This window comes from Centrocercus urophasianus, unplaced genomic scaffold (genome assembly GCF_019232065.1).
Source record: "Centrocercus urophasianus isolate 14NV4802_14NV808 unplaced genomic scaffold, USGS_Curo_1.0 seq_14, whole genome shotgun sequence".
Taxonomy (NCBI): Eukaryota; Metazoa; Chordata; class Aves; order Galliformes; family Phasianidae; genus Centrocercus; species Centrocercus urophasianus.
Genome location: NW_024884586.1, coordinates 51029596 through 51055891, shown reverse-complemented (window position 1 = coordinate 51055891; position 26296 = coordinate 51029596). Strand labels below are relative to the sequence as shown.

The window sequence follows — 26296 nt, the reverse complement described above, 5'->3', positions numbered from 1 at the left end:
GGGGCCAAACCCAAGGTTCAGACCTGAGCAGCGCGCAGCCTCCAGAGCCGACTCCTTAGGAACAAAAAGCAAACTTTAATGGTTGGAACAATAAAAGAACTGCTGGACACATTGCTACGCACTACAACGGATATATATACAGAAATACAGTGAGACTTTCTCCAACACTCGTACAAAGTGAGACCGTGTGCATCAGTTACAAACGGAACAGTAGCTTTCCTTACAATATCACGAACATACCATAGCATAAGTGTCCTCACGGCTGCTGACAGAGCAAGTTAATACATTTTTAATTACGTTGCTGTAATTGAAGAAAAAAAAAAAAAACTGTGGGTACGTGTTATAACCCGTTCAAGTATCTGGACATAAGATGGTTTGGAATAACGCTAGGATTTGGAAGGCCTTTAGTTGCAGCGCCACGCAAATTACCATTCCCTTACCGATTAATGAAAAAGGGAGAAATAAGGCTTTGTAAAGGAGCTGGGAAGTACGCTGGATATTGCAAACCAATCAAAAGCACTTTGTGTGGGCAGCAGCACCGCTATGTACACGGAACAGAACACCAGACGTGCCCCGAGCTTCCCGGGCGGCACCGTGGGGGCAGAACCCCTGTTTGGTCCTGCGTGGCAGCTCGCGAGGGGGGAGCAAAGAAGGGCTGAAGCAACGGCCGTGCCGCGTTCATGCAGCAGCAGGGCTCACAGCTGTGTCACATCTTCTTCCTGTCGGGGCCCTCGGCCGGCTCTGCTCTCTGTGCAGGGAAGGCGTGGTGGTACAAATGTCTGTGGGTCGCTGCTGCGCTGTACAGCTTGTACAAAGCCTGCAAGAGACACGGGAGAGGCTCGGATCACCTCTGCTTTGTGCACCCGCTCCTGATGGTGTACGAGTGTGGAGCTGCAGAAGGGTTGGGTGGAAGAGCCCTCCAAGCCCTGCTCTGACATCCAGAAGGGGAAAGACCGAGTTCAGGAGCTCACTAAGCTTTTAGCATTGCACAAAGATAGAGCAAAGCCCAACAGCCCTACAGATCACAACTTCCAGCAGTGCTTGAGGCACAGAGAGGCCCCCAGACAGCCCAGCACTGGTCTCCATGGGACATAAGGGGTTCAGCCCCTGTGAGAGCTGCTCCACATCTCACTTAGAAGTTCCCACCTCACTCAAAGGCAGCAAAATGCACCAGCACTCACACAGGGAAGCTGTGCAGCAGGGCTGTGCCATGGAGCTGGCCCCATAGCATCCCCAAACACAATTAATAGGAGAAAGATTCAAGCCCCCCCCCTTATAACACACACACACAAAAGCCCCAAACTCTCTCCCCCACTTGGCCTCCAGCAGTGCCCTTCCCAGGCACTGGAGGTGCCCCATGCTGCCATCAGCCCCATCCCTGCATCCAGCAATTCCTCGTGCTTTACCTCCCAGGGGTTCCCCAGCACTCGAGGCACCCATAGGAGAAGTGCTGGGGGGAACAGGGGGACCCGAGAGGCACTTACCTCATTTGTGCTTCCCTGCGAGAGGCATTGGGGAAAGAAAAGGGGAAGAAAAATAAAAAAAAAAGAAGCATCTCTGTGTATCACACAAGTCCAAGGGAGCAAACGTCTCCATTCAGTGCCCCCCCAGGGCCCCAGCCAGCCCTCCTGCACCCACAGGGACAGCACACACATACAGAGCCCTCAGGGCTCCCAGCACTGCTCTTCCCCCCAGTGCACCAACAGCCCGAGGCACTGCTACTCTGCAGAGCTCCTTCTTGGGAGTGCTCTCCCCTCTCTGGGGGGTTGTGCTGAGATGTGCCTGCAGCAGCTGGCTGCCAGGGAACAGCTGCAAGCACTTTAACCTCTTCCTTGATTTCCCAGCAGGGCAGCTTGCAGGCAACTCATCCCTCTCACTTTCTGCTGCCCCCTCCTGTGCTCACTGGTGCTGAACTCATCCCAGGTTCCTACACAGGGATGGGCTTCGACACCCAGCATCCCTCGAAAGGCCCCAATAGCAGCACCATGATGTCAGAATGGACCCAGCCGGGATGCAGGGGACCATGGGCTGCTCCTGCTTGCCTTGTTTTAAAGGCAGCCCTGCTGAGTGACATCACTGCCTGGTTCAGGGGTGAAGAAGCTGAGCAACAAACAGCTCAGTGTGAAAAATGAAGTGTGGCTAGCTCTAGCCACACGTGGAGCAGGTGGAGGTGGTCACACTGAAGCTAAAACTCCTCACTCCTGGATGAAAAGGAACCAAGGGGCAGCGCTGCCAAGGGCAGTGTTTTCTCACTGCAACCTTTGTTAAGGTTTTAGGGATGTCTGACAGCAGGACCCAACCAGGACCTTTGCACCTGTTTGCACAAAGCAAAGACAAAGGGAGATGGCAAGCCTGAAAGCAGGCAGGACAGAGCCCCAGCCTTAACATCCTGCAGCCAGGAACTGCCAAATCCCTGCCCTGTGCCAGGAGGGAGGAGCAGGGCTTCCTCCTTGACACTCCAAGCACACAAACTCCTGTGGTCCTGAGCACCTCCCCAGCAGGATCACACTCCATGCTGCTCTGTGCCAGCATTTAGTGTCCATAAAGCAGCATTTCGGGATGGGTAAAACAAGCAGAAAAAGGCAGACCAAAACAGTTTGTGGGGATCAGGACTTGAGCCCAGGGCCTTCGCCAGCTTCAGGCTTGCTGTGATCTTCCACCCTCAGAGAGCCACCCAGGCCTAAGACTCTTCTCCCTTTACGATCACCTCCTGAAAACACTTCTGGCCCTGCCTTCCCCATCTAGAAGGCCTAAGGCACATACTGAAGCTCACTGTCCCACTGCAGCCACCAACCCTACGTGCAAACCCAAGAGCCATTCGAAGAGGAGGAAAAGCCCCAGGAAACAATGCTTAAGAACTCGGGGTTGGGAAATGGGTTTGGCCGGTGGGTTTTTAAATGAGAAGCTCTTCATCCTACCTGATCCCACAGCGCCGCCGCCACTTGGTCTATGACTGCACCCAGTTCTCTGTACTCCCCAGAGTATCTGATGTACGCCCAGGTACACAGTGTGATAAGTGTCAAGCCCATGATCATGTTGCACAGACTGGCTATGATGTCCAAGCCAATGAAGCCGGTCACCCCGGCGATCACGTAAGTGATGAAGATGACGACGAAGAGCGTGGCGGGGGTGCGGGCGGCATGGAAGATGTTCTTGCTGTCGTTGTGCTTGATGTACTGGATGTAGAGCTCATCGATCTCGTTCTCCAGCTGCAGGAGGTAGCGGCGGCTGAACTCCTCCCCTCCCATCTTCTTCACCCCACGGAACAGCCTGACGGCTTCGTCCTTCAGCTCCACGTGTTTGGCCTGCAGGTCGCTGGGTGCCAGGAAGGGCTTGTCCCCCCCACAGACCTGCATTGCAAAGCACAGCCAGGTCACTCAGCACCCTCAGCTCCTGGGTTCTGCCATGCAAACCACCAGCGCTCCCCTTCAGCATCAACCACACTGACTGCTCACTGCTGTGGGATCCAGCCCCTCTCCTCCTCCTCTTAGCCTAAGAAATTGTTCTTAGAACCCAATCTGAGCCTCCCCCGGCTTCCATCCCATCACAAGACCTGCCCTCCTCTTGGCACTGAGTCTTCAAGCTATTGCTCAGGAACCTGGAGACTCAAAGGCCCACCTTCAAATAACCAGCATTGTTCTCCTGCTGCAGAGGATCAGCTCTTTGGGTTTTAAGGCACCAGCACAAAGACAGACCCAGGGCAGCACACAGTAATTTGGCCATGCAGCTCCACACCCCTCCCATGCCAACGCACAGCAACCTCCAGTACTGTAGAACAGAGCTGGAAGTGGCAGGAAACAAGCTGAAGTCTGAGCTTCACCTTGAAACATCACAGTCATCAGCACATGCCCGAGCTGAGATGGGCTGGTAGGGCAGGGCAGAGGTGAAAAGCCACTTATAACAATATATAATGACTTTAATTTAATGATATATAATGACTTTATCCCCTAATTAGCACCAGCCACGACACAGGTTAAAGAATAGGATAGGATTAGGATAGGACAAGACAGGATATTCAGCTGGAAGGGACCCACAAAGACCATCCAGTCCCACTGCCTGAGCACTTCAAGGCCAACTAAAAGTTAAAGCACATCACTGAAGGCCCAAATGCCCTCTGAATGCTGACAGCCGTGGGGCACCAGGCACCTTGCTAGGAAGCCTGCTCAGCACACCTACCTCTTCCATTCTCCTGCTGTAGGTGTCTTTGGCAGTGGCAACTGCTGCTAAATTGTTGGCTTCTGCTGTGGCCTGCAAGAAGGGCAAAAGGGTGCAAAGTTCAGCTGCGGGATTGTAAGGTTAAGGATTACAGAACATCCCAATCTGGAAAGGGATCCAAAAGGATCATTGAGTCCAACTCCCGTCATCACAGAAGTGTAGTGACAGCAAGGAACCTGGGGGCACACGATCCACATGCTCTTGGCCTGGAGGCACGTGTGGTACCCCAGAACACACAGAGAATTACGCAGCTCCCTTCTCCAACTGCACTCCGACCAACACCAAACAAGATCCTTCTCTATTTCCCTGTTCAGCCCCCTCAGGCAAAAGCCTGCATCAGGAGAGGATTCCTCCCCTCCAAGTCGGAGCAATGGAACCTCTGGCTTCAGCTGTGGGAAACGGCAAGAAAGCAGATAAAAGGCTCAGGGTATGTAAACAGCCACAGCTGCAGCCTCCTGCTGAGCCCTGACCCAGCACTGCAGCATCCACGTGGGGCACATCCTTCAGTGTGTGCTCACAGCACAGCCAGGGGACAACGCTGCTCATCTGCAGGGAAACTGCAGCTCAGCAGCCCAGCCCTGCTGCTTCCCCACAGCACAGCTCCTTTGGGCTTTGAAGTGACTGCTGGACGCAGCTTGGGTTGTCAAAGTAAGGCACTTAAAAAGCATGGGAGCTCCAAGTGCTGCACCAGTGCGACGACAGCTCATGGGAAATAACAGCAATCACAGTGCAGGAGCAGTCACCTCACACAGCCCACCTACCTGCAGCATCGACTTGGGGTGCGGCAGCTCTTCCCCCTGGTAGATCTTTATGTAGGCCTGCAAAACATGAAATCACATCAGGTGCAGCACAGACCCCAGCACAGCATCAACAGGATGGGAAAAGCCCCAAGAGGGGGAGGATGCCAGCATGGGATGGCTTCAGCAGGGGATGCTTTGCCAGGCAGCACACGGCTCACCGTCCATTCTTTGGGTGCTGCAGGGGGGTCTCTCAGGACTCACACTGCCATCACTCACTCCAATATCTACCTGTAGGATTTGCACACCTACCTCCGTCCTTCACTGAAGGAGAAGGAGCCGGAGTCAGGTAGCCCCAGAGAGTAGGTGGTGAGAATTACTCACTGATGTCTTGCATTAAAATGTCCCAGTAGCCATGACAACACAGCGCAGCCTTTTCCAAAGGCAATGGGAATACGGCCCTCAGCCTCCCTCCCTCCAGTCCTCCATGGCAAGGAGGAGCCCTGCCCACTCCTCAGGCTCACTGCGTGGCCAAACACGCTGACACTTTCCCCTTTCCTTACAGCTAAAGTGCTGACGTGCCACAAACAAATAAGCCTAATTTCTCTGGAGAAAGCTCATACCTTAAAATATTCCACAAGGCCCCGGCAGGTGATGTGGTTTCCATTGATCTCCTTAACATCCAGGCTCTCGGGACTCAGGAGCCAGGGAATTAAAATCTTCAAGTTCTTGATGAACTCGTCGTCTATTTCTGGAAATAAACCCAACATCATCAGTGCCACCCCTCAGCCCCAGCCTGCACTGCCATCACACAGCAAGGGGGATCCTGGATACAGGCACACACGCTGTAACTCAGGGAGGTGAGCTCAGCAATGATCCTAGTGAAGTTAACCCACAGACAGAGCATGCAGCTGTGCATGTATACACCAGCCAGCTTCACTGCCTCAAAAGTAGTTGCAGGAACACAGATGTGACTGCTGCTTTTGATGGCACTGCTCACGTGCACCAAGTGCCAGAGAGCAGCACCTCCTTGCCAAGAGAAAAGCTGAGTACAGCTCTGAAAGAACAAGAGAATGCTGTCAGTAAGATGCTGACAATCCTAAGCCAGCTCTGTTAAATACTGCTCAGCACCTGAAATTAAAGGAGGAATTAACAAACCCCAGTTCAGCTTCCAGCAGAGCCTCCCCCCCCCCCCAACTGCCTCCCCTGCCCTGCTGCTCCTTAGCATCATTTGCCAGAGGGATGAGTTCCATTTTGTTTACCCTTCCCTTTTATTTCACCTGATTAACTAAGTCTGTCCTGAAGGGAAACCACCCATCAGATAAGTCAGGAGGGTTAAATGTGCCTTGCTTTTCAAAGTGAAATAACTGTTCTTTTGAGAGCACATGTGACAAGGCTGCCAGCACAACCTGCTGTGCAAGAACCAGCCTGCCCTGCTCTGCCCAGCTGCACATCAGAACAGGAATGCACTGCAGAAGCTCCTTCATGGAAAATACTTGTAAAGGCATCATGGAATAAAGGCATCACAGCCTGTGGTATCAGTCTGGCAATGGACCTTTGCTTTGTACCTTTCAGCTTTCCGTCGAAGTTGGGGTTGGTGGCTACCTTCAGGCCAGGGTGAGGTAAAAGGAAGCAGGAGATTTTGGTGAAGCAGGAGTGGATGTGCTTCCTGACATTCTGCAGCTCTTCGTGCTGATTCCCTGAGACCTGTGGGAGAGCAGTGTGATCAGGTTTCCTGTGCCTGCAGAGAGACTGGGACAACAGTGCCAGCAGGAACGTGAGGTGTCTGCACCAGGAGGGCATCCCTTAGCAGCACAGTGCATGAGCACAAGGCCAGAGCTCTGCCAGCAACCCCCATCTCTGACCACACGCCCTGGGGCATGTTATTATCAACTGGAGAATGTGCACACGTGTGCATGACCCGAATGCAAAAGCATTTGGGGTTTCCCTACCAGGGCCATTCTTGTCTTCCCTCTGACCAGGTCTCTCCACTACCAAATCACCCATGCATTTCCTGATTAATCCCCACACAGCCCTTGCCCATCGCTTTCACTGTACAAGAGCCTATTACTAAAGCATTTTCCTTGTCCCTCCAGCAGAAGGGCAGCCCCACACTGACTGCAGCATGGAGGATTCAGCTTCCTACAACACAGGATCATAGCATCACAACTCCTCTGGGCAGTGCTGGCACAACCCAGCCCTGGAGGTCCCAAATGCAGCTTGATGGGACCCTGAGCAGCCTGATCTGCTGCCTGGTTTAGTGACTGGCAACCCTGCCCATGGTAAGGGGCTGGAACTGATCCAGAATGGCTTGGGTTGGAAGGGACCTCAAGGATCAACTAGAATCTAGATCATCTAGCTGATGATCTTTGAGGTCCCTTCCAACCCAAGGCATTCTGTGGTTCTATGATTCTCTAAGACATCTCTGCTGTGATTTTAAGGCACGGGCAAGTCAGGGTGTGACCTTAACCATCACCACCAGCTTGCAGCTGAGCAAAGCCCTGCCTTGTAGTGGAAGCCCAGGTGGGAATCATTCCTGAAATCCAGAGGAGAAAGGACAAACCTTCAGGCGCTTCTCCAAAAACCTCGCGCCGCCGTCGGATCCGTAGGAAAATTCATAGGGGAAACTCCAGTCACGCACCAGGAATATCAGGGACTGGGGAACAGAAGCAGAAGCAGTCAGTGCCACGCAGCACCGCTCAGCCACGCGTTATCAGGAGGGGATTTGCTGGGTGATGGTTTGAGTCTCTCGCTTGAAAAACAGCGCCGGTCATTTTGACTGCAAAACAAGGAAGGGATTTTTGCTAACCAGGACAAAAGGCAGCGAGCTGCAGCAGCGCTGAGCTCCATCCTATGGGAATTTCACAGGCTCGTTTTCCAGCCATTTCCACCGGGCAGCTCTCCAGACAGACTTTTAACGAGAAGCACATGGAGGATAACGAGGAGGAGTAAGAAATGGTTGGCTTTGGTAATCTTTATTGAGACATCCGACGTTTCCATTCAGCGCATAAATAAATGCCAGCACAGTGAACTCTGCATCTCGACAGAAATGGGGTTTGGAAGGGATCACATCTCTGGTGTCTCTTCTGCATCCCACGGAAGGTTGTGGGGCAGAGGAGGCAGGGCTTCTCCTCTCCATTGGAATGAGCAGTGAGGAGAATGCTTTTCATTGGAATTTCCCTAAAACTTGTCTATGTTTAAAACAAAGATTTGGGAGAGGGAGGGAAAATGTTTCCCCTCCTTATTTTTCTTCCAGAAAAAAAAAAAAAAGAAAAAAAAGAAAAAAAGAGCAGTGAGTTGGCCATTCCTAAAGGCACTGCAAGCCACAGCAAACGCCCGCAGCTCTGTCTTTCAGGACATGCTGTTCTTTTGGAGACTGCAGGACGCTGAGGAGACAGGGCCGTGTTTAGGACTTTTCCACAAACACATTATGCACTCCTCGTCCTGTCTGAATTGAGAGCCATTTCCTTTCTTCTCGAGCAGGATTGCAGCAGACCTGCTGTGCTCACCGTGCCCAGCACCCACCCTCAGCCCTCTGCCAAGCGAAGGCACCGGTCAGCACGCAGCGCTGCATTTCAGCACACAGCAGAGTGGGAGCACAAGGGAAAAGCTCATTTTCCACCACCAAGAGCTGCTTCTTTTCCAGCAGCTCCAGCTCAACCATCTCCCTGTCGCCACACTCCCTGTTTGGCAGCATCCTCCCATAGGAGCTTTCTCCAAAATCCTCCTTTCCAGGCTCACGTATCACAAGGACAAAAGACATTCATCGACTTTGACTTCCAGGCTCAGAACCTCACCCACGGAACTTGAGCTGCAGACCACCTTCTGCAAAGAAAGCTGCCTTGGTTCCAGGCCCCCACACCTCTAGCTGAGCTGTTCAGTTGCTCCCCATCACTACACCCAATTTGTCCAGCCTCAGCTGCAGGCTGCCTCCTCCTGGCTGGGAAGTGGCAATAGATGGCCGTCCTCAGATGTGCTCTGCAGGAAGCAGTGCTGAGGTGGGGACAGGCAGCTGTGTGCTGCTCACATGGCCCCGCCACCATCAGCTCCTCCACCAAATCTCACCACATCCATTCCATACTTGCACGGAGATTGCTGCTGAAGATTGCAATGAAGCAGAGAGACCCTGGGGGGAGCCTCAAGGAAAGGCTTCTGAAGGATGAGGCGTCCCTGTTACAATTAGCTCAGCATCCTCAGCCCTCTATCAGTTAATGGGTTTTTAATCCATTTACACGGATTAAAACAGACAATGCTGACTGGCTGCATTGTTGGCTCTATTTCCATCAGTACTTTATGGAGATAAGGCACACAGAAGGCAGAACACCACAGTGACAGCCACCTTTATCAACCAAGCTTGTGGCCTTGTAAAAGGGATAGTGGGATGTGTGACCAGCCTTACTGCCCACAGACCTGCATGGCTTGACATCACTTACATCGTTAGGCAAAGCCACAGGCTCTCAGCCAGCCCTAATGACTTCAGCACATTTTACAGAGTCTCCTTACAGCCTCCTTACTGACGGAGTATTTCACTTTCACGGTAACATTTGGCAAGATTACCCCACTAACTTTTAAATAAAGAACAGAAATATTTATTTAATGTCTGGCTTTTTCTGTACCGTGTTACAGTTTTCCCCTGGTTCTTACAACAACAAGCCATACGTTTTTACTGGTAGCTTTAACTCCATTTACCAACCATCTACCCACACTGTATCCAATATATACTCAAAGCTCCCCAAAAATCTCTATTTGTCCATTCACTGTATTTTTTTAACCTTTTCATTTCATCCCCCCCTTCACAGCCACCTTATAAACCTCTCCTGCCCTCCAGGATGATGGGAAGACTGACAATTCTCTTTTAATACTGGAAGGCAAAGCAAGACAGCTGTAACCCATTCCCAATTACTGCTTGCATTTCTACAGCTGCTTTCTGCTTTGGAAAGCTCACAAATCCTGCATCTAGTAACCAGCTTTCCTATTGTAGGTGCAAGCTAGAAGATGGACTAAGACTGGGGGCACCTGGGTAAGGGTAGTGAGTATTTGTGGTGTATTTATATAGTGGCTTATGCAGGTACCAATGATCTTCCAAGTCTCTTTGACTCCTTCCCAGCCTTCCAGTTGCACAGGGTTCAGTACAGCCACTACCAAAGCCATACAAACCACAGCTTGTTCTGTTGCAGGTTTAGCAACCTGCTGAGCCACCTTTCTCAACAGCAGCTGCTAAAACCATCCCACGGACTCCTACCTCCCTTCCTTCCACTTTTCTCTTTTTGCTCACATTCACCTTCCCCCCAGAAGAGGCTCTTGCAGCCCATCATCCTCCTGCGTGCTGAGCTGCTCACAGCTCTGGTGTCCAGAGCAAGCTGGTGTTTGCCTAATGCTCTCCTCTCTTGAATGCCACCTATACACAGGTTGGGAAACAGATGTCACTTGTTTGAAGTTAAAATCCCACTTATACTTGCCACTCTGAGCTGATCCCTTCGTTCTGAGCTGATGCTCTTTGTTCTGCCAAGTGCAAGGATTCCCAGGCAGCAGGCTCAAGGCTCTGACAGCCAAGGCTGCAGCGTTACAAACCTGCCTGGGTGTTCATTCCACAGCTCTGCCACTAAAGCAGAGCACCTCAGCAGGACAGGGCTGAGCTGTAGGGATGGCTCTCCCTCCTTCAGCTGGGGACGTCGCATGGCTGCGTGCACAGCTCTCAAGGCAGGGCATCGCTTGCACGGTGCCCTGCCAGGACACAGCTGATGCCACACAGCACTCATCACATTGCACCGAAGCCTTTTGTCCCTGGGAACAAAGCCTCGCTCAGCTAACAGCCTCCAGCTGCATCCAGACCTGCTGGGTGAGGGGATCGCTGCAGGGCTGGGGAGCCGCCAAGGTTGAGAGCAGAAAGAAAGAGATTGGATGCATTCAGAAAGCTCCTCGCGGGTAAGGAAACACAAAGCCTTTCCTTTGCCTCAGCTCAGCCAGTCTCCACGCCTCCCTGCTCATCCGTCCCGCAAGCTGCAGTGACACCTCGTGGCAAAGCCATCGGTTTGGGGGATGCTGGCGGCCAGCAGCCTCTACTCACCTGGAAGGGCTTCAGGAAGGTTTCCTCCATAGCCAACCGTCCGTACTCGGTGAACAGCTGGGGAGAGATGCAAGGGAAGGAGGGCTGTCAGCTGCCGGGGCCACAGGCAGGGCAACGTTTGCTTCGTGTTTAACGGGCAGAGGGAGCTGTTATGGGCAGGCAATCACCACGCAAAGCCCTTAGGAGAGAAATCTCAGTCTAGAGTTTTGGGCTGCCAAATCTATTAAAAAAAATGGCTCCAATCCACTGCTTGCTGCTGCTTTCAAACTTCACGTGCGAGAGGGGACTGCTGGAGCCCTGCTCTCTTTAAATGCTCCAGGAAGGGGTGGAAATGAATGCAGAAATAAGTACTTTCCCTGCAAACCCCCACTGTGCAGAGACTGTAAGATCAGCCTACCAGCAACATTGGAGGGCTCTCTGGGCTGCAAATTCTTAGCAGAGGCACCAATAATGTATTTCACAGATGCCTAAAAGTGGGTCAACGTGTTCAACAATAATGGCTTCAGATTCCAACTGAAAGATAGGATTTGCACTGGATAAGTTCAACGTAAATACAGTATCCTTGTTAAAAAATGTTTACTGACTGAAACAGTGCAGAACTCTTCTGATTTTTCCAGCTGGACTTTTCCTTTCCTTTTCCTTAAGCTAGTGGAAAAAAAAAACAATCCTAACTAGCCAGTCTAACAGTCAACTGAACAGAAAAAGAAAACTGTGGGCAGAGGCAGGCAGGACATGTGTGCCATAGGAAAAAAAAACACCCAAAGCTGCTTGTCTCCAGCACTCAGAGTTGTAACTACTCTTCTGGGTCATCTGTACTGACCCACAACCAGATGTGGATATCCAGGCTCATAAACCAGTTTCTCTGGGTTTCTCAATCAAAAAGTCCAAGGCCAGGCTGGATGGGGCCCTGGGCAGCCTGCTCTGGATGGAGATGTCCCTGCCCACAGTGGGGGCTGGGTGGGCTTTAAGGTCCCTTCCAACACAAGCCATTTTGTGATTCTATGACTCTAGGAGTAAATAACAGATCCCTGCCAGCCCCAAAGCCCTACAGGGCACGACTCTGCTCCTGGTGAGCATCCACTGACTGCCCTGCCCCACACAGGCATGCTATGAAGCAAGACACATTTCAACACAAGTGACTGTTCCTCCATGCCCATTGTATAACCAGTGGATATCAAGATGTTACAATCACAAAATAAACAAGAGAGTCAGGCGAAGTGGACTACGATAACAAGAGAAAATAAATGGAAGGCTTACCCTTATGCTGGGCTCACCACAAAACACCACAAGGAGGGATCTCTAGACGAGATCCTTCCCCACTGGTAGCCAGCTCTTAAATAGGTCTGGGAGGGTGGGAGCCAGCCTCCAGCCCTTCTGGCAGCACAGTTGAATTGCCTTCACCTGTGCTCCTCTGGCTGACTCATGGCTCACCTCAGGTGATCAATCAGAGGTTCAGGCCGTGACTCAGCAGTTCCCATACACCCATGAACCAAAACGAGAGCTGGGAAACTCTGAGACCCATTTGTAGCTCCAAAGGCAAACGTGCCTTTCCAGAGCAAAGCATCTTGCAAGTGCAGAGCATAATCCAGGGAGCCCAGTGACAAACAGCAGCAGAGACAAGGGGTCTTACCTGCAGGTGCTGCAGATCATCCTCCTGCACATTCTGTGACAAGTTATAAACCTGTAAGAAAACACAGAAACTTCAGAGCGTTGTCCTTTGGATCAGTGTGGTTAAAGCTTACAATGCGACCACAGGGACACAGACAAAGGCCCAGCTGGCCCCTGGTGCTCCAAGTGTAGCCATGCTGCTGGACAGACAGACAGACAGACAGGCACTGCTCCTCCCAGCACAGCAAAACGCTCCAGCATGGGAGCAGCAGGGGCTGTCATGTCCCATCCAGGAAGCCTCGTAGGAGTAAATAATGTTTCCTCCATGTATACGATGCGCTGAGCTCTGTCTCGAGACACTGCTTCCATCCTGTTAATGCTGTCCTCCAGAAGCAAAGGTCAGAGGAAGGAAGCCTTACTACTCCACAGCAACCACCTGCTGTGAGAATACCCACAGCCCAGAGGTTTCTCCAGCAGCACTGAGACAAAGGCACACGAACTTCACCAACCAACACCCTTTCCCCTCTGTCAGCTGGGAGTAAAGGAGTGCATCTGCTGCTGGCTTTGCTCTTGGGGTGAGGTGAGATAAGACTGTTCCCTGCAGAGGTGCACTCACGACTGAACCCTGCACTCAGTGCAGCCAACACGCTGCTCTTTGTCTCTCCCCCACCTGCCTTAGGCTGGTGCCAAGCTGCTGCTTTTCAGCCACCACCTTTTAGCAAGTGTTTCCTGGAGACATTTCCCTTCTTACCTGTATTGAGCTGATCATTGTGCTCAGGGCAAACACGGTGGCTGAATCCCGCAGGGTGGACTGACTGTCGAAGGTCCCCTGTGTGTCCATCAGCAGCACTGCAACCTGAGAGACAGAAAGCTCCAGCTCAGCCTGGATGCACCCATTTGGCATCTGCGCCCGAGCAAAATCATTCTCAAATGCCACCAGGGCAGGTGGTTGAACGTCAGCTGTGTGTGGAGAATGTCAGTGCTCCAGCCTCAGACTTGGTGGAAGATAAAGGAAAAGAGCATCTCCAGTCACTGACAGCAAGAAATGAATGCTGCATAACACAGAGCAGGGAACTGCTTTGTTCTTCTGACATTTGCTGTCAGTGCAGATGGGTCTTTCCCTGAGCCTGCAGTGGCTTCACGTCATGGAAGCCAAATACAGCAGCATATCTCAACTTCACTGAAGAGCTGACAGATACAAATATTCCTGACTAAAAGCTGAATTTGCAGGATTTCCCAGTTCTCACTAAACATGACCTCTCTGAACGAAGGCGTTCCATGTCACAGCTACTGCTTTAGGAATGGGGAATAGTTTGCAAGGGGCTCAAATTCCAGGGAACAGCAGAGAAATGATCTCTGGGGTGCCCAGAGTTAGAGGGACAGGTAGGGACGACACCAGGGACACACAGAAACACTCAGACATCACATCACTCGGTGCATTAAACCCACTCATACTAAAGCAGGGATATGTATCAAAAACCTGCACAACCATTTCAGCCACCTCCAACAAGGCAGAAGCCAGAGCAGCAAGACGAGCTGATGAGTAACACATAGACAGAGAGCCACACAGCACAGAAGCAAATACCTTTTTACCATCAGGCTTGTCCACCAGGAAAACCTCACTCCAGATCTGGATGCCGGTCGTCTCCCGCTCAGATCCTCCCCTCCAGGAGAAACCAGTCAGAGGCTCGTTGTAATCTCCAACCCAGTCCACTGCTTCCTGCAGGTGAGAACGGATGAAATGCTGAATTTCCCATTTCACTGTGTTTTTACACCTCTTTCTGTGCTGCCTCTACCCCAGCAGTGGAGACAAGCCACCCTCACTGTATATTCTTACAGTATAGCAAACGTGAACATTTCTGCTCCAGAGTCAAGGAAGGCAGCGTCCCACTGGAGACCCCCTACTGCATGGGGCTGTGGAAGCATCTCTATTTTAGTTGGTGAGGCTCCATGCTAAAGAGAGGCTGGAGCATCTCTAGAGCACCAAACCAGAGTCCTTCCCTGCTCGGCCCCGGGCACACAGGAGCACTGAGCAGCAGTGGAAGAGCCAGGTGCAGCTGCAGCCATACCTTGTTGTACATGTACCGCAGCATGAAGTCCATCAGGAAGGACTTTCCTTTTCTAAAAGCTCCAGCAACTGACACAGCCACAACCTCTTTGTCTCTGACAGCTTCTGAGAGGAGGATGCGGTTGAGTGCAGCTTCATCCAGTTCAAAAGAATGGTCATCCTTGACAATGAGGACTTGCACCGGTCCTGCCTTCCTCACGGACTCCTCCTCCTCTGAGCTCCACTCGTAAGCCTTGTCTGCAAAACTACCTGTGGAAACAAGTGACACAAGAACTGTGTGGCTCCTTCTGAAAGCACAGAATGATGGAAAGCAGGACAGGACAGGGCTGTAACAGATCAGCTGGCCAAAATATCCACCGCAGAACAGCTCGGCTTAGAGCAGATGTCTTTGCAGCACTCCTCAGACATCATGACAAAGCTGCCAGCTGCTTTGGGGCAATCTGTCAGCATGCCTGCCCGTCCCTGCTGGGACCCTCCTGGACAAAATGCTCCTACAAGAGTTGAAATGGAGAACAGATTATTCTCTGCCCTTCAGAAACACCTTCTTACATGCACAAAGGTTGTCCTAACGTCTCCATGAGCCTCAGCTGAGGCCACAACATCTCCCTTAGCAGCTTATACCGTGCTGTGTTCTAGATTTAGGGTGAGAAGCATGTTGATAACACACAGAAGGGAGATGTAGGTTAGATGCCAGGGGAAAATTCTTTACTCAGAAGGCAATGAGGCCCTGGCACTGCCCAGAGCTGTGGTGCCCCATCCCTGGAGATGCCTGGGGTCATGGGCAGCCTGAGCCGGGGGGCACCCAGCCCATGGCAGGGATGGGGCTGGGGAGGCTTTCAGGTTCCTTCCAACCCAACTGTGCTGTAATTCTGTGCTTGTATGTCACTGCAGTTTCTGTGGCAACAGCACAGCCCAGAGTCCTGTCCGACCTGCAGTCTGCACCAAGGCTCTGAGTGTTAATTCTGCAATCTTCCCACTCGACAGCTTGCCTTCAGACAGGACACACTGACACTCAGACACACAGCTCCCATTCACTGCCACGGTGACAGCAGGAATCACAGCCCTGGGGTTCAGCAGGCCAGCTCCTGCCAGTGTGCTTTCATTGCTTCCCAGCTGCCCAGCACAGAACAGGAACAGCAAAGGCAATGCACCACGCCGACCAGCTCACCTGAGGCCTTGTAAAACCTGCTCACCAGTGGGGGGGCAGCATGCAGTGGAAAGCCCCTCACGTTGCCCCAAAGCATCCCTGCTCACTGCCTCAGCCTGCAGGCTTCCAGCACACAGCTCAGCCCTGACCCCACAGCCCTGCTTTCAGCCTGTCCCAGCTGTTGCAAAGCACAGGGACGATGCACAGACATGCTAAAAGGCAAACTATAAATACCACAAGGAATGGGGTTTGCCCATTCTGGGCCTCTGATAAAGATGGCTCCAGCAACAACGGCGCTTTTGTACGAGTTTCTGATTTCCTATGAACCCGCTATGAAATATCAGGATCGTTAAGCCTTGTTGCTAGGGGATTTCTGGTGGTTCTGGGACATATACTGCGAGCTTTCTCTGCTCCCAGTTGAAAGACAAAGATCTTTTCTTCCCGATGCTTGGAGTTCCCTTAGCAAAGCAAAAGTCCCAAATAAGCTGAAAAGCAAAATTTCGCAGCAGGCTGCAGCAGCACTGAATGCCCTTCCAGCATCAGCCCCTGGGCAACGTCACTCCAAGAAAAGCCCTCCCCATTCCCAAAGCCCAGAGCAGGCACACATCACTGAGCCACCCAGAAACCCGGAATGCTGTCTGCCTGCTTGCTGCATGCACTCAATACCTCCTCCAGCATCAGGTCCTCCCCAGCACACAAGTGCAGACAGGTGCCAAACCTGGTGGTCCTTTTAGGGCCTGCCATGCTGTGAGGGCCATATAAAGCCTATCACTGGAAATCCCTCTCTCCTGCTGTTTCCCAATGCTGAGCTAAGCGAGTCCTTTTTATTTTATTTTATTGTTTTTTCCTTTCTACAGCTGCACAGAAAGGACAGCAGAGAGGTCCTTGTGGGATGTGACTCATGGTGGAGGCAGGAAAACATTTGTAAATGGAACTGAATCTAAACATTGCTGGCTGTAGCCATAGCGAGGCCACCCGGTGTGCAGGTGACAGAGCTGAGCCACCCCCAGGTCCCCTCCACAGAGCACACAGACAGAGGGACGGTCATCCCATAGTGGGACCCTGCAGGAAGGCACAAAGGATATCCCAGCTCAGACCCGGCCCTGCTGGGGATCCGACCGCCCCGACTCCTGTTTAAGGGCCGTCCTGCCCTGCCAGCATGAGGGATGCTTGGTACCCAGCTCCCTGCTGCTGGTGCCTGGATGAGGGCCCCCAGGAAGAGCAGACATCTTCTCACCTCAGTGGAAAATTCCACCACCGACTTCTTACTGCCTCACATGAGAATCAGATCAGTTTGACAGCATCAGGAGCAACTGAGAACCGCAGCAGCTCCTTGAGGGGTGACCCAACCTGCAGCAGAACGGCGGGCGGTTGTCCCTGCTCCATCACCAACAGCAACCAGCACTACCAGGAGGTCGTGCTGTCCCTTCACTGGCAGCACTTTGCTTTTAATTCACTGAGCGTTGATGGATTTGGGGAGGTTCTGTGCACACAGGCAGCAATCCGAGTGGCCCTGCTCCACTGAAGGACATGCTTCTGCCATCAGCTGGAGCACGGTGGGCAGCCAGGCTGTTTGCTCATCACACAGAGCACGATGAGTGGGATGTGCTGCTTTTCCAGTTCCTTGGAGATATCAGGAGGAAAGGCATTACGTTAAGCAGGTCCCTGAGCTAATTTCAGCCCCATTATCTCTTCTGCTTTCATGTAGCTGCCAGCAAACAAAACTCGATGCTTGCTATTTATTTCCATGTGATGAAACTCCCGTGCTGTGGTTATTGCATTATCTACCAGAGATGTTTTTATAAGCTGGATGCGCATCACTGGAAATCAATTATTTTAATTGCTCTTTCCAGCATAAATTAGTTATCTGCTTTGAAGGAAGGTGCACCTGGCGGTGGCAAACCATCATCTGGCCAAAAGGGGAGGGAAGGAGGCCTCAGCTCTCCCAAACACACTCCTGCTTTCACTCATCTTCTGACTCGACTCCTCCTCTCTCGGCGCCGTGCGATTGCGTCAATTCTCAAGCTGCTCATTCAGTCACTGCCAGGATGCAGTTCCTTTTCCCCGTTTCATAACAGCTCATTTCCACGACTCCAAAGCAGGGTGGGATCCACGTCTCTTTTCCATACAGTGACTTGAAGTGGAAAGATGAAGGAGAGGGGAATTGGCATTCGTTGCTATTGTGCTGTCAGGCAGCAGTGAGGAAATGGCTCTGCTCCGACACAGCCTGAGTCCACGGGAAAACTGAGCTTTCTTCAACCGCTGTAGGAATTATTTGTGGTTAAAATTAAATCAAGTTTAGCCATCAAATACAGCATGTTCCAAGTGTGAGGGCAGACAGCTCGTGTCTAATGTAATCGAGCTCCTACAGAAGAATAAATTGGATAAAGCACATCACTGATCACGCAGCATACTTTGTGAGAACTTCATGCTCTTCCTTAGTTCCGGACCAATAGGTCATAGGCTGAGACCAGAGACCAACCAAGAAAGTCAGCTTTTTCCTTCCATGAGTTGCACAAATACATCTCATTCCACAGACTGACCCACGGCCCAGGGCACGGCCTGTGCAAACCCGGGCTGCACAGCACACCCTGAGATGGACCATTGCCAGCCCTGCTCAGGGGAGCCCAGGAGCCTCACCTGCTGCAGCACTGCGGGAGGAGAAGGGCTGCAGCCTGGGCCATTGCTACAGCACACTGATTTACCACGGAGCTGCTGCTCCAAAAGCCTGAGCTGCATGGAACAACAGAAACGACCAAGGAGAGAAAACAGAAGTCTAACAGTTGAACCTTTTTAACTTTAATTTTTGAGCGGTTCCATCTGGAGCCACGAGTTGGGCTCAGTGATCCTTATGGGTCCCTTCCAGCTCGGGTTCTGTGATGTTATGATCTCTAACTGGTTCTTTCTCTGGAATGAGCCATGTCTGTATTGATGGGATTTGGTTGCTTATCAGCAGCCCTCCGGGGATTAATTCAGTCAGCAGCGATAGCTGTGTGGATCCTTTCTGAGGCTGTTTTTGCCCCGGCTGTTTGCATTACAAACGTATCACAGTGCTGCTACCCATTCCACGAGCCAAACACAGAACAGATCACGCTCAGCCTGGATCCCTCGGTGCGTTCTCCAGAGGGCTCCAGCTGCCAGAAAGCTTATCTGCCCCATGCAAACAGCTTGGGCAGAGAAAGCCATCTATCTCCAGGCCACGGCATCCCTGGCACTTACCCCTTCCAGCTCCCACACACGAGTCCTGCTGGCTCCGCTCGTGCTGAGCTAACTGCACCATGCAACCGTCAGCTAAGGATCAGAAAAGGCTGGAAAAGACAGCAGCCATTCTGAGTGGGGACCAGAGATCCTCACCTCTGTGAGAGAGGCTTGCACAGAGCTCAGCATCTTAGCACGCTAATGAAGGAAAACAAGAAACAAAGCACCGAAACAAAGCATCCGTTGGAGAGCTAAGGTGGAGGGAGTGCTGCAACCTGTATCAGTCCTGCACAGAGGCTCAGTGGAGAGCTCTCCTTCCCAAGTGCAGAGGGGCACAGCTGCATCCCAAAGCACAAAGGGAATTAGCAAACTCCCCAGGTGCGGAGCTGCCAGGTGTCTGTCTAGACAGCGCTGCTCCAGGGAGCCAACACCTTCGGGAGGGCAAACAGGGCTGCCAGGCTGGGCAGAGCCCTCTTCATCCATCCACCAGCATTATGCAAAGAACTGGCCCTGCATCTTCATCCCGCCAGCCCTGAGACATCCAGCTGGCATCAGAACGGCACGGCCAGCTCAGCTCCTTCTTCCAAAGGCAGACAGATTAGGGAGATGTGTGACTACTCTGACAACACTCCCAGGTGGAAGGTTGCTAGCAGAAACACGAGTTAGCAGTGTTCCCCAGGGTCAGCACTGGGGCCAGGCTCTTCTGACATCTTAATCTGGATGAAGGGATGGAGCACACATTCATCTGATTAAATGAAGCAAGGAGGAGCAGCTGTCACACCAAAAGGCTGCGCCAACACATGAGAGTCAGGCAGAGAGGAACCTGATGAAATCCAACAAAGGCAAGTGTAGGGTCATGCACTTGGGGAGAAATAACCACATCATCCTGATGTGCTGCCAGGAAGGAGCACTGCAGAGAAGGATCTGGGTGTTCTGGATGATCAGCAGTTGACCAGCAGTTGACCAACAGTTGACCAACGGTTGACCATAAGCCAGCAGTGTGTCGTGATGGCCAAGAAGGCCAATGATATCCTGGGATGCACTGCACAGAGAGTGCAGCAGGTCAAGGGATGTTCTTATTCCCAACTGCACATCTGGAACACTGCACCCAGTGCTGGGCTCCCCACTTCCAGGCAGACAGAACTGCTGGAGAAAGCCAGCAGAGGGCCACAGAGATGATCAGGGCCTGAAGCATCTCCTTTATGAGGAAAGACTGAGAGCCCTAGGGCTGTTCGCCCAGACAAGAGAAGGCTGAGAAGGGATTTCATCAATGAATATAAATACCTAAGGGTGGATGTGATGAGAATAGGGCCAGGCTCTTTTCAGTGGTGCCCAGTGACAGAACAAGGGGCAATGGGCACCAACTGGAACACAAGAAATTCCATATGAACACAAGGAAAAACTTCTTTACTTTGTAAGGTGACATAGCATGGGAACAGGCTGCCCAGAGAGGTGGTGGTGTCTCCTTCTCTGAGATATTCAAACCCTCCTGGATGCTTTCTGTGCAATCTCCTCTAAGGATGCTGCTTTAGCAGCGGGTTGAATTGGGGATCTCCAGACGTTCCTTCCAACCCCTATGATTCCGTGGTTCTGTGAAGAACTGGAATGATTACTAGCCACCAAACCATTTGTTAAGACAGATGTATCTCAAATGCCAAAATACAAAGTGAAAACAACATCTCCTACTCTCACAGAACTATTGTGCCTCAGCTAGCTCTGAAACAACAGAACACCCATCAGCAGAGCTCCCAGGGCTGGCAAGCTTCAGAGACACAGGCACACCAACTTCTTTGGGAAGAAGGCAGATCACAGAGATTCCTTCCTAGAAGTTTCCCAGGAAATGTGAGGCCACGTGAGACAGTTCTGTGGTTATGCCCATGCCAGGACCGGCCAATTTCAAAGCTAAGTGGGCGACGTTCAGAAGGAACTTGACTCCTATCTGTTTGTCAAAAGTGCATCTCTAAGACAGCATTACCCAAAGGCCATCAGCTGTTTCTCAGATAGAAGTTCTAGGACTGTTAACCACGTTTCAGTCCAGCCACACACAGGTGAGACACAGTGGCTGAAATGCACATTGCACAAACGCTTCTCCAAAACAGAGCGCTTAAAATACATTGTGCTGGCTTGACAGAGGTTCGTGAGCCTCTACCCCACTTGGGAAACTTCACTCCTCCTTTCCCTGCTGGCAAACAAGAACACTTCTCCAAGACACAAGGAGCTGGAGCGCCCCAGTCCAAGGTGGCTTTGGAGGTGATCCACTGGCACACTGTGCCTTGCAGAGCTGACAGCACGCCTCTGCCTCACAGCACAGCTGGAGGTGGCTGCAGGCATTTGGTGCAGGGGGGTTCACACGATTCCTGGTGCCTATGAATACAGAGTCGTAGAATAATTAAGGTTGGAGAAGAACTCTAGGATCATCAAGGCTAACCATCACCGCCATGCCCACTAACCACGCTCCTGCGTGTCACAGCTACGTGTTTCTTGCACTGTGCTCAGGGCTCAGCACATCTTTGTTCCTCCACAGGAGAGGCAAGGTTGGGCTTGCTCCTGCTCATCTCCGACTGACTCACACCCTGCTGTTCACATTCTTTGTGCAATGCTACCTCTCAAAACCCTGGGCACACAAAGACCAAAAGCTGCTTAGGGATTTGGGGCTCTCGCTTGCAGTGTTGGCTCAGCTCACTCACAAGCCCCAACACCTCATCTTCCCTTCTCAGTTACAGGCTAGCAATTTTGTTGTGAAACTTCTCATCTCTGGTAGCATTTGTGCAAAGGCCCAGCTGCCTGAAAAGCCTCAGCTTTCATTCTTCAGGAGACACATGGCATCCAGGGTCACAAGAAAAACGACAAACAAAAAGGCTGTTAGCAATATTACCTAAATATATATATAATATGTGTACCCAAAAATCACCCCTTTTTTTTTCCAGTTGAACCCATTTCTGTACATGCAGAAAGTGTGGCATTGATGAACTCAATCTGGTCTGTTTTGGAAGAAAATCTTTCCTCCAGAAGCTGCTTTCAGCCCCTCCTGACAGCCAGGCCCTTTGAACAGCCCTCATGAAGCTCAAGTCCAGTTTGAAAAGCCTGACCAGGAACCTCTGTAATCCTCTTTATGGTTTTGAAACTGAACTCTTGACGAGCTGGTCGTTTGGATTGCAACACGTGCCATGATGGGCAGTGAGAGATTTCACATACCTTGTACTCGTCTGAGCTGTTTAAATGAGTGACTGGGAGCAGAGATCTCGAGTGGTTTTGCCACAGCAGAGGGAGCCAAGTGGTGCAGGTGAAAAGCACAAGGAATCTCAGAAAAAACTACCACTGCCACACACTGCAGAGCTTTGTAATACTGCACCCACCGGGATTCAGACCAGGAAGAAGCAGGATCCCCTTCTCTGACGAAAACACTGTGTGATTTCTCAGGCAGGGAGGTTGGAACTAGATGATCTCTAAGATCGAATCCAAGCCATTCTAGGGTTCCTTTCTATGGTTCTATGATTTCTCCATACACAGCTCTCCCAGCCATCCATCCCACAGCTAGCAGCAGCTGTAAGCTCTCTGCACCACTTAGCACGTTTGTAAGAGAGCCTCCAATGATGCACAGCCTTACGTTGACCTCCTGCCCAGGGCTAAGCCCTGTGCCAGATGCACAACGTGCCCCTGCACGACCAGGCGGGGAGGTGCAGCAGTAACACAGCCTTGGTAGCTGGCTGGAAGCAATTCCTTCTGCGTGCTGTGCAATTGCTCACCTCAATTCACTCCGGGATCTTTAAAAAAAGCAAATTGTTTTTATGAAACAAAGGTGGAGGGTTGCAGTGAGCAGCTTTCAGGCTGCCTAACAACTAGGAACTAGGACAAAGTTTGATCCATTCCAAAACAGTGTCGTGTTTTTACTGACTGAACTTACTGCCTGGAAGGCAGGAGATTGAAACCCCTCCTGCATAGAATCATAGACTGACTGGGTTGCACAGGAGCACAGTGCTCGTCCAGCTCCAACCCCTGCTGTGTGCAGGTCGCCAACCAGCAGCCCAGGCTGCCCAGAGCCACATCCAGCCTGGCCTTGAATGCCTGCAGGGATGGGGCATCCACAGCCTCCTTGGGCAACCTGTGCCAGTGCCTCACCACCCTCTGGGTGGAAAACTTCCTCCTCATATCCAACCTAAACCTCCCCTGTCTCACTTTAAAACCATTCCCCTTGTCCTATAACCACCCACCCTCACAAACAGCCGTTCCCCTCCTGTTTATCTGCTCCCTTCAAGCACTGGAAGGCCACCATGAGGTCTCCCTGGAGCTTTCTCTTCTCCAAGCTAACAAGCCCAGTTCCCTCAGCCTTTCCTCATAGTAGAGGTGCTCCAGCCCTCTGATCATCTTAGTGGCCCTCCTCTGGACCCACTCCAGGAGCTCTTTTAGCAGACAGGTTGAGAAACAGGCACTGGAAGTCACCTCACAGACGGATATCACCATGCAGGCAGCTGACAAAACCCATCTTTCAGATGAGCTGCTGCCGTATACATGCAGGCATCTACTAAAGGGAGCCGTTTGGTACTAAAAAACACAGCATCTGGCTCTCGCACTAATTGCAATGTCAAGCAGCCTGGCATAGTGCTGGGAAATCACTCCAGGAACGCCCTGTGTTTGGTCTGTGGATGGATGAAAGGTGATCAATCCACATGAGGTTCCGGATTCTTGCAGAGCTGACCCAGAAGCAAACCAGCAACAGACCTCATTTCACTACAGCACGGCTTAGCAGTATGCTCACACCAGGCACGTGTCTAATTGCTTTGCTAGACCAAGCCTATACCTCCTGGGATGGCTTTTTTTCTCCATTTAAATCTGTTTTGACATCACGTGCATTTTTTTCTCACACCATCAAGATGCAAAGGGAAAGTGCAAGCACACGTACGTGCGTGCAATGCTCAACCCGCATAAAAACGGGACAGACACTCGTGTGAGACACAGCTGAGAATGTCACAGTGTTGGCTGCGAGCTGTCAGCCCCGTTTACCCGAGGTCTGAGCTCCTTCCTGCACAGTCATGGTTACACACAGCCCTCATCAGGCACACACTGCTTATTTCCTCCTGCAAAAAGAACACCGCATGCTCCGTTGGCTTCAATCACAGCCTCCGTTATCTGTATGCTTCTGCAAACACGTCCCCGAGCCATTAATCATTACCATGGGAAATACTCCACTCATCTATCCAAATTAGAACCTAATTTGTGTATCTAAACATCAGAGCTCCGCTCACCTGCAGACAGGGTGCTGTGAGCTCTGATGCCTTACTACAGGGATCGGAACACGGGGAATGACACATCATGCCTCCTGCAGCCTTAAACAGTAGCTATACGCCGTCTGAGCTGAATTTCTACCGGGTGAGGAAGGCCTTAAGCAGGGCAGGTGAAGGCCAGGCTGTGTGCATGGGGCACCTGTGGGACCCCGGGGCTGCAGGGGGACGCAGTTTTCCCCTCCTGCCCGCAGGAAGGCGGCTGGGAGACGGGAAGGCCTGCAGGAAGGCGGCCGGGAGACTTCCTCCTTCTCCTCCTCCTCCTCCTCCTCTTCCTCCTCCTCTTCCCTGGCAATGCTAAAAGCTCCCAGGGCTCAGGCGGTGTGGAAGCGGCCCCTCTTCGCAGGGCTGCGGCACACCGAGAAACGCGGAGAGCCGCGGGTACGGGGCTGGCTGCGTGCGGGGCCGCGGGGCTCCGAAGGGACGGCGGGGATGCCGACAGGCGGACAGCCACGCAGGCCGGGCCCCGGCTGAGGGCGGCGGCCGCTCGGGACGGCCCCACGGCACGGCCCCCATCCCCAGCATCCAACGCACGGACGCGGGCTGACAGACGTCTGACAGACAGACGGACACACACACACAAGGCCCGACCGCCGGCCGCAGCCCCCGGCCGCCTCCCCTGCCCCGGACCCGCCGTGCTGCACCGCCCGCCCCGCCCCGCCCCGCCGGCCGAGCCGAGCCCCGGGAGGAGCCGGGCGCGCCCCCCGCCCCGCGGCATTGTTCGGCGCAGCGGCGGGCCGCGGCCGTGCCCCCCCGTTCCCCCGCTCCTCCTCCTCCTCGACCGCCACCGGGACGCGTCGCCCCCCGCTCGGCCCGCCGCTCACCCCAGCTGCTCCTCTCCCTGCGGTTCCGGGCCATGGCGCGGGGCGGCTGCGGGAGGCTCCGTGCGGGCTCCGAGCCGCGCTGCGTCTGGCGCGGCTGCCGCGGTGGAGCGGGGCGGGCGGGGGCGCCGGCAGCATCCCCGCCCGCTACGGCGTAGCACGGCCCGGCCCGGCCCCGCGGGGAGCGCCGGCGGCGGGGGACGGAGTCTGCTTGCTGTACGTCTGTGCGTTCAGCCTGCGGGAGGCCGGGCCGCAAAAAGGTGCGGCTCAGCGATCGCACAAAGGGCGGCTGGGAACGGACATCGCCACGCAAGCCCTGCTGTAGGCTGGGTGCGCCACGGCTCAGCTGCCCCGACCAGTCCGCGGCCTCGGGCACCTCCAGGCACGGGGCGCCCACGGCTGTGCGCGGTGCCGGGGACTCGCCGCCCTCTGCATGAAGAATTTCACATCTAACCCAAATCTCCCCTCGTTTGGTTTAAAACCGTTCCCCTGTGATAACAGCAGGACAAGCAAAATGGTTTGAAGTTGAGGGAGAGCAGATGGAGGTTGGATGTCAGGGGGAAGTTGTGTGCTGTGAGAGTGGTGAGGTGCTGGAACAGCTGCCCAGAGAGGCTGTGATGCCCCGTCCATCCCTGGAGGTGTTGAAGGCCAGGTTGGATGGGGCCCTGGGCAGCCTGGGCTGCTGTGAAATGGGGAGGTTGGTGGCCCTGCATGGCACAGGGGTTCGGAGCTTCGTGATCCTTGAGGTCCCTTCCAAGCTGGGCCATTCTGTGACTCTGTATCACCCACCAGACTTCCCCCTGCTCTGACCCTTGGTGTTTGGGATTGATCCATTGCTCTTGGAAATGGTGACTCAGCACAAGTGCGTGGCAACACCCAGGTGCAAAATGTGACCAGTGATCAGCCTGGCCCTTGGTGTATGGCTGCTGGTAAGGCTTGCTGATGGATCCAGGACCACAGCTATGTGCTGCCCTTCTGAAGGGAGCGCAGTGCAGCTCTTGAGGTATGGCCTGCATTGATCGCAGGGGGACAACACAGACAGAACCTAAGAAGGATGGGAAAAGGAGCTAAGCCCTCAACAAATGGAGATTGCCCAAGGAGGCTGTGGATGCCCCATCCCTGCAGGCATTCAAGGCCAGGCTGGATGTGGCTCTGG

At 52.8% G+C, this 26296-nt stretch overlaps 1 protein-coding gene and 1 long non-coding RNA gene across 3 annotated transcripts; one reads left to right on the top strand and one right to left on the bottom strand.

Annotated features, from left to right (window-relative positions):
- Nucleotides 1–55: 55 nt before the first annotated feature.
- Nucleotides 56–25224, bottom strand: ATL1 (atlastin GTPase 1). 2 transcript variants are annotated; one of them, XM_042813447.1, is made up of 14 exons: nt 25144–25224; nt 14697–14944; nt 14213–14347; nt 13379–13483; nt 12650–12700; nt 11020–11076; nt 7516–7608; nt 6521–6659; nt 5576–5703; nt 4977–5033; nt 4177–4248; nt 2919–3350; nt 1485–1499; nt 56–817 (listed from the first exon to the last, which is right to left on the bottom strand). In XM_042813447.1, exons 1-14 carry the CDS (start codon nt 25175–25177, stop codon nt 707–709), a joined length of 1677 nt encoding a protein of 558 aa, XP_042669381.1. In that variant the 5' UTR covers nt 25178–25224; the 3' UTR covers nt 56–706. The 2 variants fall into 2 exon arrangements, with proteins under 2 accessions (XP_042669381.1, XP_042669383.1); XM_042813449.1 differs by lacking the exon at nt 1485–1499.
- On the top strand, nt 24236–26296 carry LOC122157607. The gene is made up of 3 exons (XR_006167969.1): nt 24236–24407; nt 25933–26069; nt 26166–26296. It is a non-coding gene; the product is annotated as an uncharacterized LOC122157607 (long non-coding RNA).